General features: G+C 35.8%; 1 protein-coding gene across 1 annotated transcript in view; it reads left to right on the top strand.

Annotated features, from left to right (window-relative positions):
* The window catches only part of LOC107654548 (cadherin-12-like), a 145,002-nt gene that overhangs the window by 90,370 nt on the left and 37,327 nt on the right, over positions 1-17,305 (top strand). Inside the window, exons 4-6 of the mRNA XM_016441670.1 lie at positions 5,867-5,986; positions 8,964-9,131; positions 11,942-12,129. Of these exons, the coding sequence (XP_016297156.1) occupies positions 5,867-5,986; positions 8,964-9,131; positions 11,942-12,129 (476 nt within the window). The remainder of the gene's footprint in view (positions 1-5,866; positions 5,987-8,963; positions 9,132-11,941; positions 12,130-17,305) is intronic.

The raw sequence follows: 17,305 nt of genomic DNA on the forward strand, positions 1-17,305 counted from the left end.
AACGAAACAGCGTCACACACGGCGGCCTACAGTGAGCAGAGGCCGGAGTCTAGCGTGAGGAACGACCGGAGGGTTAGAGTGAGCAGAGGCGAGGTGGGCTTGAGAACGGCGCGGCCGGAGATTTCGACGAAAGAGCGTCTGGAAGGATATGTGACGACTCCGGGCTGGACTCCGCTTCGTCCACGGTGAAAGCCGATCCGGCGATCGACAGCACAAAGTTGTTTTGGGTTGAACTGTTCTGGAACAGTGTTGTAAATACAACTTAACCACTGATTTCTAGTCGTGTCCTCTTTTGGCAGACCAAACAAAGTCGTTTCGCTTTCACAACGAAGCACACAGCATCTTTTTACGACATGGTGGCGGAAACAACAAAACTACAGCGAGAATAAAAGTTACGCCTTCTTTCTTTGCGTGAACATTTGGGCGGTGTTATGCAAATCTTCCCACAAACAACGTAGATATGTGGGGGCGTGTTAGAACAAGCCGTTTTAGGTAGGCGTGGCTGACTCTTAACTTTTATAAAGAATATCTCTTTGGATTTGAGACTTTAGTCTTTGCAACTTTACAGATCTTCTTTATGCACCAAGAGCTTGTAACACTCCAAAGAGAAAGGACAAATTTAAATTGCATCATATGACCCCTTTAAAATATTACAATTATGTTTTTGTCTTCATCTGCCTTATATGAAATCAGGGGAAACGGGGAAGTCGTGGCCTAATGGTTAGCCTAATGGTTAGAGAGTCGGACTTTACAAGTTCGAGTCTCGTACCGGCAGGGATTGTCGGTGGGGGGAGTGAATGTACAGCACTCTCTCCCACCTTCAATACCATGACTGAGGTGCCCTTGAGCAAGGCACCGAACCCCCAATTACTCCCCGGGCGCCGCAGCATAAATCGTTGCCCACTGCTCCGGGTGTGTGTTCACTGCTGTGTGTGTGCACTTTGGATGGGTTAAATGCAGAGCACTAATTCCAAGTATAGGTCACCATACTTGGCCACATGTCACGTCAAGTCACTATATTTTTGTATAATTTTATTTTGCAGTCTTTCTGTTGAGTGATCTGTTGTAGCATGCAATTAAGTTGGTCTATTCAAGTGGTTCCTTGTGGTTGCAGAGAGCATCTCCAGCAAATTTTGAACTCCATGGAATTTAAATACATGTCTATTTACTTTGAGGTCATCTATGTGCGAATATACTTCCAAATAAGGGGAAAATGTTTTTATTTATTTATTTATTGACTTATTTATTTAGTTGTAGTAGTAGCAATTGTACATATTCTCATAAAGTAAAAATAATGGCACAAAAAATTCACACTGAATACTACTGATATGTATGGTTCAAAGATGAGATGTCCCATTTTGGTGTTAAATTTACTAAATTAAATTTACAAAAGTGATTGTATATACACAGAAAGCATAATAAATGCAAGTAAAATGTCCACTTCAATGTTTCAAATAACATTTGTGAAAATAAAATGTCAAAATATGGGTGAAATAATATTCCATCGTCATTCAATGCAACAGATATATTTATGTACAAATGAAACAACATACTTATTCTGCATTTATTAAAATATATAAATGAAAAAGTGATAAAAAAAATGTTATTATACTAATTGTATTATTTTTTTGCTCAGAAAAAAAAACCCTAACTAATCAGGACATATTCTGATGTACAAATATGCTTGGAAAGAAAAAAATAATATATGTATGTATGTATGTATGTATGTATATATCTATATATATATATATATATATATATATCAGCCCATGGGGGTTTTAAACTCATGCAAGGTAATTAACCCGAGATATTTAATTATAGAATAAAGACCTGTCTAAATTAAAACAATGCATAAGTTATTACTGCAGTCTATCACTGCTGAATAATCCACATGATATCTTCACACTCTTGAATATATCTGAGGATAAAACAATTGGAAATGCAGAGTGCATAGAAAGTTTAGATGCATAAGTGCATCTAATGAAAGCTGATACTGTAAAACTGAAAATTGCAGGTGAGAAACCACTCATTACAACACACTGTACAGAATATCACTGATTAAACAGCCTTTCATCTGTTGAGCAGAAAGCAGATGTTTAGATTAAAACATTTTGAAATGAAAGCTTTCGAGTTTAAAGAGGTTTTGGAAATCATGGAAATGTCAAGCATATATCCAAATAAACAAAGAAATAAGAAAAGCTTTGGCATGGCAAGAGGTAAAGTCTGACATACGATTTGGCGTCGAGCGTAATAAACTACATGCCTTATCTAGCACCAAAGCCTTTTTCATGTTACTTCCCCTGAGGATGACAGATCAGGGTAATTCACTTTGAGATTGCCTTTTCCTTGATCTGAATGGCAATGAAATGAAATGAAACCCTCCCCTTCCCAGCTGAATCAAAGCTACTCATGATCTCAGCATAAATGAGCCTTGCTGTTACACACAAACAAGAGGCTTTGTACATATTTCTTGACTTTGGATGTATTTTTCTTTGGGTTAACAGAATGTGACTGTCTAATTTGGAGGTCACATAAAGGACTGGAACTGGGTTTTTAGTGCTTTTCAACTCTCTATGTGGAGGCCAGAACAATCTGAATGCATATCAATGTGTGCTGAGAGAACTCAAAAAAGAAAAAAAAGGTAAAAATCAAAGGTAATTGCATCAGCTTGTTAAAAATGACTTCCGTTGGGAAATGGTCTTCATTTAAAATCTGTACAATTACTTCTCGGTTCCTTTTGTTTTTTTTCCCCTCTCTCTCTGTCTCTCCTCCATGGCCTTCGAGTTTCTTTTCTCATCTCAGACAGTGATAATTCACTCTACTTGTGGTATGAGTGATTCCATAAAAGACAAATAATCACAAATGACCCTATGTATGAATTGTCCCTGTTCATGTTCTTCGAAACAAGAATGTTTTCAAAATAATATTGCATATAAAAGTAATCTTTCTCCACCTCTGAAATGACTTTTTTACTGATGTAATCAAGGCTACGGGGGCGGGATATAATATTCAGATAATAATAATAATAATAATAATAATAATAATAATAATAATACCTGATAGCCTAAATTAAACCAAAACCCTACATTATTTCACACTGAATATGTTTGCATTCTCTTCAAATTTGATTAAAAAATGTTTACTGAACATGTGCTTTTTAATATTTCTACAGCCATCATATAGGGCCAGAGGCTACATAAGGGCCAGGGTGGCACTGGCCAACTCAGATTGATGGCTGGTCCACCCAATCAAATGAGATAATTTGATTGATTTTGTAAGAAAGAAAAAGCCCGCATACTTGACAATAGTCGCTCATTTACATGAACATACGTACTACTAGCAGATGCAAACATGTAAAAACTAATTAAGAGGGAATAAGCTCTGATCTTCCAGTTGTGCGCTTCTATATTTTTAAATGACGTTAGAAAACACTGCCTCATCATCATCGCAATGCAGATGTTCTATAGCTTTAGCAAAACAGCATGATACCAAAGTCCCTTTAAGGCAAGTCGTTTCACTCGGCGGCCATCTTTAAAGCACCTCTCGGGCATGCAAGTGCACTCCTATATCATCTAGTATCCAAAACTGTTCTCCAAGCTTACCAATGAAATCTGACAACTGTCTTATAAATGTTGTTTCTTTTGCTCAAATAGCATTAAATAAGCGTATTATTCAGGCTAGATCAGCCAGTGCACATGTGCAGTCCTAAGCGTGCGTCTCAGAACTCTTACTGTTTGTATAGCAACTGGGACTTCTAACGGCAGCTGCAGTGATGCAAATACTTTACCGATTAGTGTAAGAGATACATTTCACAGTGTAGACAGCTTCAGAGGTTATAACAGGAGTTTTTGAGAGTGCTTAAACTCACATTAGACTTAAGTCAGTGATAATGCTCTTTGATAATGTACATATTCTTTGCTCGCTTTCTGTATATAATGTATACGCTGTTTGATTAACTGTGAAAAAAAAAAAGCTTTATAATTAGTAACTTACAATGTTGTTGTTTTTTTTTTTATTGAATTCACATTAAATACAAAGTTAGTCATATTAAAAATATTTTAAGTACCCACATCTGGTACTTAAGTAAAAAGATGGGCTTTAAGCATAGTTAATAGATTACAATCGCATTAGGCTATACTTTTAGTAGATGATGCCGTTTTTAGCTGTCAAAATTGCTTCACTATTTTTATTTCATGTTTTGTAAAATTATTTTTGAAATAGGCACTGAGGTCCACCCACTTTAATATTTCTGGCCTCACCACTGGGACAGATTAAGCCAGTAATAAAAGGCTACTGTCTATTAGATGAAGAACAGAAGTGCACTAGAATTTCTAAACTAAAGCATGATACTATGATGTAAGTCAAAGCTGGGCAACTTCGGTCCTGGAGGGACACTGTCCTGCAGAGTTTAAGGTGCGTTTACGCCATATCATAATTACCGTGATTGTGAGATGCCAAAGTCCTTGTAGAACTTGTAATTACAACTTGTGAACTGGGAGTTTTCTGAGAGCTACAACTTGTCCACTACCTACTGGGCCACCATAACTACCACCTTACCACCTCAGATTCATTCGGCGCTATGTTCAGTCATTGATAGTGCAATAGTTCCGAGTCCAAAGGTGTGAACAGCTCCAAGTAGAACGTCACGTGTTGTCATCTCGAAATCACAGTAATTAAGACATGCCGTGAATGCAGCATTAGTTCCAATCCTAATCAAACACACCTGAACAAACAGTGTCTTCAATGTCTTCAAGATCACTAAAAAAGGCAGGTGTGTTTGGTTAGGGTTGGAGCTGAAATCTGCAGTACAGTGGCCCTCCAGGACCAAAGTTGCCCAGCCCTGAGGTAAGTGGTGTAGACTGATCTATGTAATTTTCTTTAGATTATAGATCAGTGGTTACACCATTTAATCAAACTGGACTGCAGTAGTCTTGAAAAACATCAATAGTTCCATGCTGTGGATTGTCAAGTGCTTTTAACCACATGTAGTACAGTTCATATAAATGTAAACAGACCCCTCATGCATCCTTTTAGACGTCTACTAGAAAAATATAAAAATAACTCCATATATATATATATATATATATATATATATGTATGTATATATACTTATAAAAGTGAGCTTGTGATTGAAGTAAATGTAGTTTCAGAATGCTGTTACTTATAGATCTGAATCACAAGCTAAATCAAATAATAAAAGTTATGTTAAAGTGGTAGTGGAGGTCTGAAAGGATGCATTTTACATTAAATTTCAGTTGTATTTTCCTATTTTTACCTTTAATTGATAGAAGAGATTAGACTAAACTGAACAAAATGAGCTGAAAGAAGATTTTGATGAAAAGAGAACAAACGATAGAACGATAGAACGATAGAACGATAGAACGATAGATAGATAGATAGATAGATAGATAGATAGATAGATAGAACTATAAGATAGATAGATAGATAGATAGACATTAAAAAACAAAAGACATGATTCCTACTAAATGTGAGGTGGTCGAGCACATTGTGCTGCATTTCAGTAAAACACAGTAATTCAGTGACCCGTGACCATCAGCTCTTTCTACAGTACAGATGATTTGTCATTTATTGGGTAATTTAAAAGTGCTGCCTTTGTAATGTAAAAACTGTTGTTTCAGACATATCAAAATACAGTGGAGAATCAGTACATAGCCATATAGTTGTTGTTTTTTATCAGCCCATCATAACCAAAGCATATAATGATGTGCCTGCATAGGCCTGTTTTCGAGTCCCAGTCAAACCCTACATGCTATTACAGTTACAACCTTGAAGAAAGCATGTCTTGCACATTTCCCATATCTATTCATGCAGTTTAACACAAACAAATAATATCATGTGTTTGCAGGTACATATGTGATGAAGGTGACGGCGGCAGATGCAGACGACCCTACATACGGCAACAGTGCAAGGGTCGTGTACAGCATACTTCACGGCCAGCCGTACTTCTCAGTGGATGCCAAAACAGGTAAAACACTCCTCAATATTTTATAGCAAATTCAGAAAAATGTTGGCTACATAAAACATGAAATTATTACTAAAACAAACAAGTTCATCTGTTTTGTTTGTGTAATACAACAGAGTAGACTCATTCATTTCACAGTTCACAGGTTTCAATGTAATTACATTAATTGACCGTATTAGGCAAGTAAGCTCTGCGGTTTGATTTTATAATGTGGCCAGCCTAGAAAATGGATTTGTAACTCAAAATAAACTGCAATTCATTTTGAATAGCAGAACATAACGGACATCCTGTTAGCTAAACAGGCCTGAAAAGATCTATAATTATACAATCGGGTGCTGCATTTCAGACCCTACGAGTAGAAAATAAAGTCTGCTCGGTAACAGCAAATGGATTTTTCTGTTGTTTATATGGCTAAGGGAACTGTGGCATCATCAAATGATGCAGCAAATAAACTGCCTTTTATTTTCTGCCAGTGAACACTTTGTTATGCAAAATTAAGGAGAGTTTAAAGCAATGAATGGGAATCTACAAATGGGCATCGTCTGCAATCAATGGGCTGTAATATCTAATATGCAAAAGCACAAACCTGCAAGGTAAACTTGATGCACAGAGCACGTGCGAACATTTCCTGCTTGTTTTCGGCATGGTTATGGCCTGTTGTACAAGTATGAAGCATTGCAAACAGGAATATAGGAATAAAAATATAATATCCTGATATCAGCAAGGCCCAGAGGGAGGGCTCAAAGGATGAAATTCTGTAGCCGAACAAATAAAATGACTAGTAAGGAAGAAAAATCTGTTTTTTTCTTAGGCCATATCAAAAAATTTGCCAACACAAACTGACAGTAAACAAAAGCCATGAGAGGAGGGTATAACGGAATCAGCACTGAAAGTCGTGAGAGAAAACAGACTCAGGAAACACAGACCTTAAAGGAATAATTCATCCTAATATGAAAGTTTGCCACCATTTAATCACTCCAAGTTGATTCCAATTCTGTATTATTTTTGTCTTCTTCTCTCTGTGAAAAAAAAAAAAAAATGAAGATCTTAGGCAGAATTTCTGCTTCCAATGCAGGAAAAATTAATGGTGATACAGTAAATGATAACGAAATGTCATTTTTAGGTGAACTATTCATTTACCACACTAAACTTCAAAGAGAGATCTGTTCATGCGAAACTAAAGTCAAAAACAGATCCATCCTGTAACAGGCAGAGAGAATCACATGTGACATCCCTCTTACGTTTCATCTGAAACTGCCATTGTATGAAGGTCCGTGCCCTTTTTAACCATCCACCACAATGTCTAATTCATTCTATGAAGCACTCTCTTGATCTGAGAAAGCTTCTTGTGGTGTTGGGAAACGCATTAGTTGTGCTTTATGGAAGGATAGTGAGGAAAGGTGTTGCTACACTGGCTTTGTCGCCTTGTTAAGGCTGTCAAGTACCAGAAGATTTAAGAATGACCTCAATCTTTTAGCTAGAGAAAAACACTTGAATGTAGAGCTGTACATCAGTGGTTCCAGAAGGTTTTTACAGTCTGATGCCCTACAATAACACTTTTAAGTTCTATAGTACTTTATGAGAAATCTTTGTGCTGATGCTTCCAAGAAAAAAAAAAACAAATAAATAAAAAATGGGAGAGCGTCACTTTTTATTTGTTAACAGCTGATTCCTAAACAGTAATGTGCTCTAAATTGGATACATTATAATGTAATGTCTGGGACTTTTCCAAAGAATAATAAAGCCAGATATATATATTGTTTTCCAGTGTAGACATACTGTAATGCTTCCAGTGAAAGCATGTATGGAAACTAAGCTGCAAAAATAGTACATTCGGAAATTGTGATTGTGATCATATCCAAAGAGACATTAACATATGGATGCACACATTGACATAAATGCCCACTCAATATTCAGGAACGTGCATTGTGAATGACAATATAGACTAAGATACATGAACTTCCCAAATTCCCCAATCGACTTTCCATTCCCATCTGTTTAGAAGAATATTCCAGGTTCAATACAAGTTAAGCTGAATCTTGTGGCACAGTGATGATTACCTGTAATGAAACTGTTTGTAGATAGATAGATAGATAGATAGATAGATAGAAGTGCTTTTGTAAGATTTATGCTTTTATATAATACAAAAATTGGCCACTTTCAATGCAAGTTCCTCACTGTAAACCTAACCACTTCAGTTATTTTTTTGTGGTTATTAACATTATATTCCAGAAGCTGCTTCACTTGCAGTGAACCCTGAGTATTCCTTTAATATTAATAGTCAGAGAAAAGGTTGAGAATAGTAATTGAATAATAGAGAAATAGGCTTTTTTAGTATCAAATGGCTGTGGTATCAGAGGCTAACAGGGCCATGCTAACCTTGACCCGTTCCGTGTAGTAGCACACTGTGTTACGCAGCCTAAAACTTGCTGGGACACACAACCACCATGATAAAGGTGTTAATAAAATGTAGATAACATCTCATCAGCCATGTATTTCATTGGGCAGGACTAAATTATAACCTCCAAACATTAATTCAAACCCTAAAACAACACACATATAGTGTGGCATGTCATGCAGAGAGGTAAGACAGACTTTCAGGATACTGATAATGGCGCAGAAATGACACACTACACCTTTTAGGTTCAATTTGCTTCAGTTTACTTTTCCACAATGCAGCAGAACTTCATCCATTTCCTTTTTTTGCCACTCTCAATTTTCTTATCTCAATTGTGTCTGTTCTTTTAGATTACCATTCACATCCCTTTCTCAGCAGGCCTCATTCTCAGGTCTAAACCCTATTCTTCTCCTCACCTTACCCTCTTTTCTGTAATCCGATTCTCTCCACACACTGATACCTGCCTGTATTCACAGCCTCTTTATCTATACTCTCTGTTTACCTCAGTATCCCTTTATCTTCCTTTTCTCTGGTCTCTTCTTTCCATTAACGCAGTCTGACTTTCTTTCGTTCTGTGTGCAGGAGTCATCAGGACAGCTCTACCCAACATGGACCGGGAGGTGAAGGAGCTGTATCAGGTCCTCATCCAGGCCAAAGACATGGGCGGACAGTTAGGGGGTCTGGCAGGGACCACCACCATCAACATCACCCTGAGTGACGTCAACGACAACCCACCCAGGTTCTCCAAAAGTGAGCCACTCTATAACTGTATAACTATCAGCTCATGTAAACTCAAAGCAGTCAAAAGTTTGAATACACCTTCTCATTCTTTTGTTTTCCATATGTTAGATCAATAGTGAAGTTAGCAAAACACAAATGGAAGTATGGGAAGTATGGGAATGGCAATTTGTTCCATTATTCCATTATCATTGTTCCATTAGTATCCCATATTTCCATCACAAATGGAAGTATTGGAATTATATAGTAACTAAAAATGTTTTTATTTTTTTTATGGCAAAAATAAATATTAAAAAAAATAAATTAAGTAAATTAAAATAATATATATTTTTTAATATATTAAAATAAAAAATAAAAAAAACATATAAAACTGTAGCTCTGTAATAAAATGATTGTTTGCACAATTAATTCAGACCATCAAACAAATTTAAAGCAGTTATGCATAAAGCATTAGATCAATTTTTTTTTATATATATATAATGAGAAACATAAATTCAGGCAAGTGTGTCTAAACCTTTGACTGGTAATGCAGCATTTTCTTTTTAAATACACATTAGGAAGCTTAACATGTAATGCATTCATAGAGAAAATGTATGCAAATATTTCTTGAAAAATAAATGAATAATCTTGAATCTATGAATCTTAGCATAAAGGAAGAAAGGCAGCATATTTAACAGCATCTCCGGAGTAGTAGAAAGAAGAAGAAAAAACACACAAATATCATTAGTTCTTGAGTGTATGAACACACTAGACATGAATTACTGAGATTTCAGAGAAACCAGAGTTTCCTAACAGCAAAGAAGCCATAAAAATGAGCGTGCAGTCTTAGGGACCATTCACAAAGAATGTATATTTGCTTTGAAAAATTCAAGATGTGGCCAGTGGAATGGGGGGGAAACCTAAGGTTGAGAATCATTTTTTTTTTAAGTTGAACTTCTTTTAACCTGAGCGCCACGTTTTTACAATGGCCTGCCATGCATGAGGTGCTGCAAAAGACGCAAGAGAGCCTCTTACCGTCCCTGTTCACAGCTTCTATCTAACAGTCTCATATTTTATGCATTTATATACTTGTAGATTTTACTTTGTTTATTTTTCCACTGGAATAAGGCCTAGTCTTTAAACAAGTACGTGTGAACAGGCTCCATTTGCGCTCAGAAATCGTGAAATAGAAATCATGTTGAGTTTCAGTGATGAGCACTGGTTTCCTCGCTGTGTAAATATTGGTAATACCCTGGGAGCGAAACAGATTTCCATCTGCACGTCTCAGAGGATGGCACTATGATGACTGCTGCATTCTGGGCCGTGTTTCTGCCTCTCTCTCTCTTGTTGTTTGTTTTTTGGTGCATTTCACTAATGCATCTAATGACTTCTTAATTAGCTGAGGTGTTTTATTTTTTATTTATTTTTTTTGCAGCCACGGCCACTCAACACATTAGTTTTCACTAATCAGCATGATCTGTTTGTGCCTACCATGCATGTGTCTTCACCAGCATTGGGGTAACTAACTAAAAGTAGCAATTTTACTAACTTAACTACATTTTTAGTAGTGTGGCATTAGCTCAGCTGTTTTCAAATTAGTGTAGCTTTCCCAACAAGCATTTTTCCAACAAAAAGCAGTGTAGTGTGAAACCAACACAACATCACTGCTTTTTATTTCACATTTACAGCCAAGTGCATTGAGGCAGTTATCAAATGCTCAATAACTTCCGAAATTTGGCACAGGAGGAGGAATACTGTGGCAGTGTGAATATGTTATTTTGTAAATGTAAATGTGCATTTCAGAAATCTGAATCGGTGAACTTTTTTAACTGATAAACTGACTGTTTTCTATTGTCCTCTTGCATTATCAGCACACGTTTTTTCCTGTCTAACGCTGTAAAGCTGCTTTTACACAATCTGTATTGTATAAAGCGCTATATAAATAAAGGTGACTTGACTTGCCTTGAACATTAAATCAGAACCAATGCTATGTATTTGCTTAATACACAGTCCTGGTCTTAAAGGAAAATGGAAAATGTTCTCACCCTCAGGCCATCCAAGATGTTGATGAGTTTATTTCTTCAGATTTAGAACAGATTTGGAGAAATTTAGCATTACATCACTTGCTCACTAATGGATTATTTGGAGTGAATGGGTGCCGTCAGAATAAGAGTCCAAACAGGTTATAAAAACACCACAGTAATTTGCAAGCAATCCACACAGTGTAGATAAAGCATAATTTACAAGCAAAAACAGTTCTAAACAAATATGTCAGTGGAATTTGATGTGAGAGGCAATGGGATTGACTTTTTTACTGGAGGAAGTGGATTATGGATTATGGACTATGGAAGCAATAGTTTAAAGTTAAAACACCTTGATGGATTTGTTTATTGCAAACACGAAGATGCTAATTGATGTACTTGAGTGGTGTGGATTACTTGTGAATTATTGTGATGTTTTTATCAGATGCTTTCTTTCTGACGGCACCCATTCACTGCAGAGGATCCATTTCTTCAAATCCATTCCGCTGAAGAAACTAACACTGTTTCTTCACCGGATGCGACAGTTGGCCGTGCCGCAACAGCTAAAGTCTCTCTACACTGGACGCTATAAAGCGACCGTTGCAAATTATTTGAAATTTTGTGTCAGTACGTCATACATAGAACGAGGCAGCAGTTTACTGTCTGGGATTTTTCGTGTCACACCGTGCCACATCTAGTGTAGACAGCATCACTGATTATAATGGGTTCTATAGTATTTTTTCATATCGTGTCGTGTCGCGCAGTGCCGCTCGCGTCTGGTGTAGACACGGTGTAACTTCAGAAATCTCATTGATTCTACAGGCATCTTCCACCTGCGTGTACCAGAGTCATCAGCAGTTGGGTCAGCGGTTGGCCGAATCAAAGCTCATGATCTGGACATTGGAAAGAATGCAGAGGTGGAATACAACATCGTCCCTGGCGATGGAGGAGCCATGTTTGATATCACCACCAACGAGCACAATCAGGAGGGAATCATCATGCTCAAAAAGGTAAAGCCTCATTTATGTACTAACAGCAAATATATACAGGTTAAAGACTCAGCAGTTGATTTTTATTATTATATGAAGGTCACATTAGAACTTAAAAATTCAACATTTTATCAAGCCTTCATTTATTTTTTGCCACTACTTTTGCTTTACCCTTGTCGCAGACTCGCAGATATGGACTTCAGATGAAAATGTAACAATCAATAGTTTTATGATGCTTTTTAAAAACGTTGATCACCAAAACAAAGAGCAAAGTGATTCTAAACCATTTGAGTATTTATTGTGTGAAAACTATTTAAATACTTTGTTTACACAAATTGTAATTTTCCCTCAGTTAATGACGTTTTATCTTTAAAGATGCAACATTTTATCATGCCTTCATGATTTATTTTTGCTACTGCTATATTTGCTTTACAGTTTTCACAGACAGACTTAAAATATGAAAATACATCATAAAACCACTAATTGTTACATTTCAGTCATCAAAACAAAGAGTAAAATGATCAAAAAACATTTGAATATTCATGGGGAGAATATTATTCATATACATTTTTACTCGAATCACAATTGTCCCTCAGTTAATGAAGTTTTATAATTAAAAAAATGCAACATTTTATCATGCCTTCACTTATTTTTGCCATACGTCTACTTTTACTTTACCCTGATTACAGACATACTTTCAATCTTAAAATATATAAATGCATCATAAGAGTAAAATTATCACAATTCAAACCATTTGAGTATGTAAGGTAAGAAAATTTTAAATTTTAATCAATAGTTAGTGTACTTGGTTACAAAAATGTCAAAAGTGTCAGTCTAAATGTGCTTGAGATTAAATGCTGTTTGAGTCGTCTTCTGTGTAAAGAAAACAAAGATAAATCAAAGTAATTATCTCTTGTGAAATTTCCAATCAAGCTGCAATTTTGTCAAAGTGTGCAAAACTGTGGTAACATTAATTAAATCAGCTTTCACAAGTTTTCAACTCACACTACAGAACGGAAACACACACAAGTTTGACTTTTAAATGCAAACACCTGAGAAATGACTGTGTAAGTTCACAAATGGCCTCCCTCTAGGCCAAAGCATCCCAGTTGCCATAGTCCTTCATCATCTATTATTATATGAACATCACATTAAAAATGCATTAAGTCACACTTCTTATCATGTTGTCATTTTTTTTTCCACTGCTACTTTGCTTTACCCTTCGTGCAGACACAGACTGTCAATATGAAAATATGAAAATGCATCATCAAGAGAAAGAGTAAAATTATCAAATAATTTAAGTATTTATGGTGATAATATTATTTACACCAACTTTTACAGTAATTACAATTGTCTCTCAGTTAATTAAGTTTAATCAATAGTTAGTGTACTTGGTTACAAAACTATCAAAAGTGTCAGTCTAAGTGTGCTTGAAATGAAACACTGTATGAGTCGTGTTATCTGTGAAGAAAACAAAGACAGATCAAGGTAATTATCGCTTATGAAATTTCCAATTAAATTACGCAAAAATATGTGAAAATATTAATTAAGCCAGTTTTCACAAGTTTTCAAAAGTACGGTTCTACATGCTGCCTTAGACTCACACTACAGAAGAGAAACACACACAAGCTTGACTTTTAAATGCAAAAACCTGAGAAATGACATTTTGTTTAAGTTAGCATACATGTAAATCGGCCTCCCTCTAGAGTCTATCTAAGTTGCCACAGTGCTTTTACACTGTGTCATGACTTAACCGTACGCTGAAAATGACAGAGATCCCATCATTCATTCAAGCGCGACCACATTATCAAAACATCACTCAAACATCGCAGTTAAGAGCTCTTTGGGGTAATTGTGTCTGACATTAAGAACTCCCCCAAAGGTAAACTAGAAAGCTCAGCTATTCTGGAGAGTATGCAAGGTGACTTTCTTGGATTTGAATTGAGCCCAGCACTTAAATACTGACAGCGTGACAGGACTTATTAGCACGGCACACATCTCTTTATATTATCTCAGCCGGGTCTTCGGCCACTGAATGAGAACAGGTTTGTCAATAAAAACAACTGCAGTGTTTCCCGGGACAGTGTGCTGGTGCTGGTGAAACCGCACTGCGCTGATCTCTGTGAGTGTTAGTGGAGATATATGCAGGTGGGGAGCGCTAACTGTGTCCATATGTTTCCCTCTAAATGCACACAGCATGCATGACAATAACACAGCCAGGGATGTGTTATTAAAATGTCCTCTCCACAATACAGATATAATCTATCATGTACACACTGCTATGTTTCAGGAGTGACAACAGAGTTTATTTTCAGGATTGAATCTCTTACGTTATTTTTTTTCTGTGGAATAAAGGACATCCTCACAGTGGTTGACTAAGTGCAATGTTTTACCTGGTTTTGAAGCGGTGTACAAAAAAGCAACAATTTAACTGTGTGTGTGTGTGTGTGTGTGTGTGTGTGTGAGAGAGAAAGATTTTTAGATGTTTTAAAGGAAGTCTCTTATTTTCAACAGCCATTACTCCAATTTTTAGAGTCACATGATTCTTCAGAAATAATTCTAATATGCTGATTTGGTATTCAGTTATTATTGATATTATTATCGATGTTGTTTTGCTGCTTAATATTTTTGTGGAAATGTTTGTGATAACTTTTTTTTTTTCAGGATTTTTTTTTTTTGATGAATATAAAGATCAAAAGAACAACATTTATTTGAAATATACATTTTTGTAACAATATAAATGTTTTTACTTTTACTCAAATTAATGTGTCCTTGTACATTTGAAGTATTAATTTCTTTCTGACCACACAATAGTGTGTAAGTAGTAAAATTAAACAATAAAATAATAAACTTTTTCCTGGAAAAACTATAAAACTATTAGGCTCTGTAACACTATATTAAAATATTACTGTGTTTATTTGAGCATCTCAATCAACCTGTACAAATCCAGGTAGAGTTAGGGGAAGCAAGTATATTTCGACTTATGCTATTCAAGATGTTCTTGGAGCTAGACTGAAATCATTATGTTATTTCAAGCGGATGTACTGTCAGACTCTGTTAAAATCTCTTGTTGACCCATCAGTTTGGATGCAACATTGCATAAAGGAATATACATTTATATATACACAACAACAAAAAACATTGCAATATAAAACAGCATCATGATTTCATTATAGCTGCCTGTCTTATTTTCCAGAAAGCAGAGATGACTAGAGGTTACCTCCAGGAATAGAGTGCTGCACCATTTCCAAGAGTTCCCATTAAATCTGACACATGCACACTCAAAGTCACAAAAACTTCTCTTATTAAATCGATGAAGCTATAAATGCTTTCGTTGTGATTTGAAATGTTCTTTGTCAACACGTTGCATAAAAAAAAAAAAATCACAGGGGATATGGAGGCAGAGCTAAGAAAGTATGTCATAAAACAATAGGCAAGCATCAAGTGATGCCATCAAAACAGATGGAATATAAGTGTCAGGTCTATATTGAACTATTGTCTGTGAACATCTCCTGCAGTTCCACACATAATATGCCATAGTCACTGATACAAAGACAAATGGAACTATGCACACTTGATTAATCAGAAGACTGAAATTGAATATGTCATCATAATGCTCAACGACAGCTGATATATACATGATTTAAAAAAAAAAGTGTTTATGATTTTATATTTTTATAAAATTAAAAAATAAATAAATTATATATGCATAATAATACATATTATAATATTATAAAATAATAATCTTTATCATTCAAGCTTCTATAAAAAATAAAATATATAATATAATATAATATAATATAATATAATATAATATAGAAAATCCACTTTGAGAAACACAAAGTAAATGGTAAATTAGTATTGGCCTTGTTTGTGCATTTTCCACAGCAACCTTTTCCACATCAGAACATCTGCATCTCAGTTACCATAGAAATATAGATTACTGAGCAACAGTCTTACAGCACTAAAGGCTAAATCTTTAATAAATCAGCATGCTTTTTGTTCTTCTACTTTTCTTTTCCAGTACATAACCTTTTTTTTCCCACTGAGGCGTAAAGAGATGGCATTAGGATTTTGTTCCCTACTCTTGCCTGACAGTCCAGCAACAGGTTTTACTGCATTGTCTGTATTCTTGGGGGTTAAAGACACCAATCAGAGGGGTGGACAGTGTTAGAAAAATTAGTGTGGTTATTTTCTCTCCATCTTTCAGTCTGTGTCGGTACAGCATAGAGAGAGAGAGAGATATTTATTGTGGGCATGTATTGTCTCTGTTTACACCTCAGTTTGAGTGTTTGTCGTGCCAACACTGAGACAGAATGATGCATTCTCCTCAATAGGAGGTCCAGGCAGCAATCCTGCCAGTGTGGAGATGCTGTCTCTTTCTCCACAGTGAGAGAAGCCACAGCTTATATGAGGTGAAGAGGTTTCTGGGGGTTTTTTGTGAAGTGTTTTTGCGTATCTGTGTGCTGTTTATGCGTTTGATAGCAATGAGGCATGGTGACCCTTGGGTGATTTGAAACAGTGGGCAGAACAGGATTAAGTGTTTGCTACAGACAGTTTAGCAACAGTATAGGAACACACTCGCACGATGGGAATGTTCAGAATGCTATTCTACCGACTGTTTTGAAAGGAAAGAATATGTAGTGTGCACAGTGTGCAAATTTATTTTGAAATAACCAAATTATGTTCTACATTTGCTAAAAAAATGTGCACTAGATCATTGTATCCCACAATGCAATACAGTGCTGAATTATACATGCAACAATGGTCATGATAAACACTGTAGCATATTGCTGTATAAAACTGTTTCTCATTGAATACTGCATATACTATAGTTTATGATATTTTAATAGTAGGCAGTATGCAGTAGGTCTTGCTAATAAAGCTAAAAATAGTATGGTGTATTGTATATGGTGATTGGCCTATACTCTGTACAAGAGGCAAAACTGGTGCAAAAATGTATATTGGGTTAAATGTGTAAAGTATGGAAGATCAATCCATACTTTACTCTATAAATATATCAAAACTAAATGTTTGATTAGTAATTATGCATGGCTAAGAACTTCATTTGGACAACTTTAAAGGCGATTTTCTCAATATTTTGATTTTTTTGTACCCTCAGATTCCAGATTTTCAAATAGTTGTACCTCGGCCAAATATCCTAACAAACCATACATCAATGGAAAGCTTATTCATT

The sequence above is a fragment of the Sinocyclocheilus anshuiensis genome, unplaced genomic scaffold (genome assembly GCF_001515605.1).
Source record: "Sinocyclocheilus anshuiensis isolate Anshui unplaced genomic scaffold, SAMN03320099.WGS_v1.1 scaffold391, whole genome shotgun sequence".
Classification (NCBI taxonomy): Eukaryota; Metazoa; Chordata; class Actinopteri; order Cypriniformes; family Cyprinidae; genus Sinocyclocheilus; species Sinocyclocheilus anshuiensis.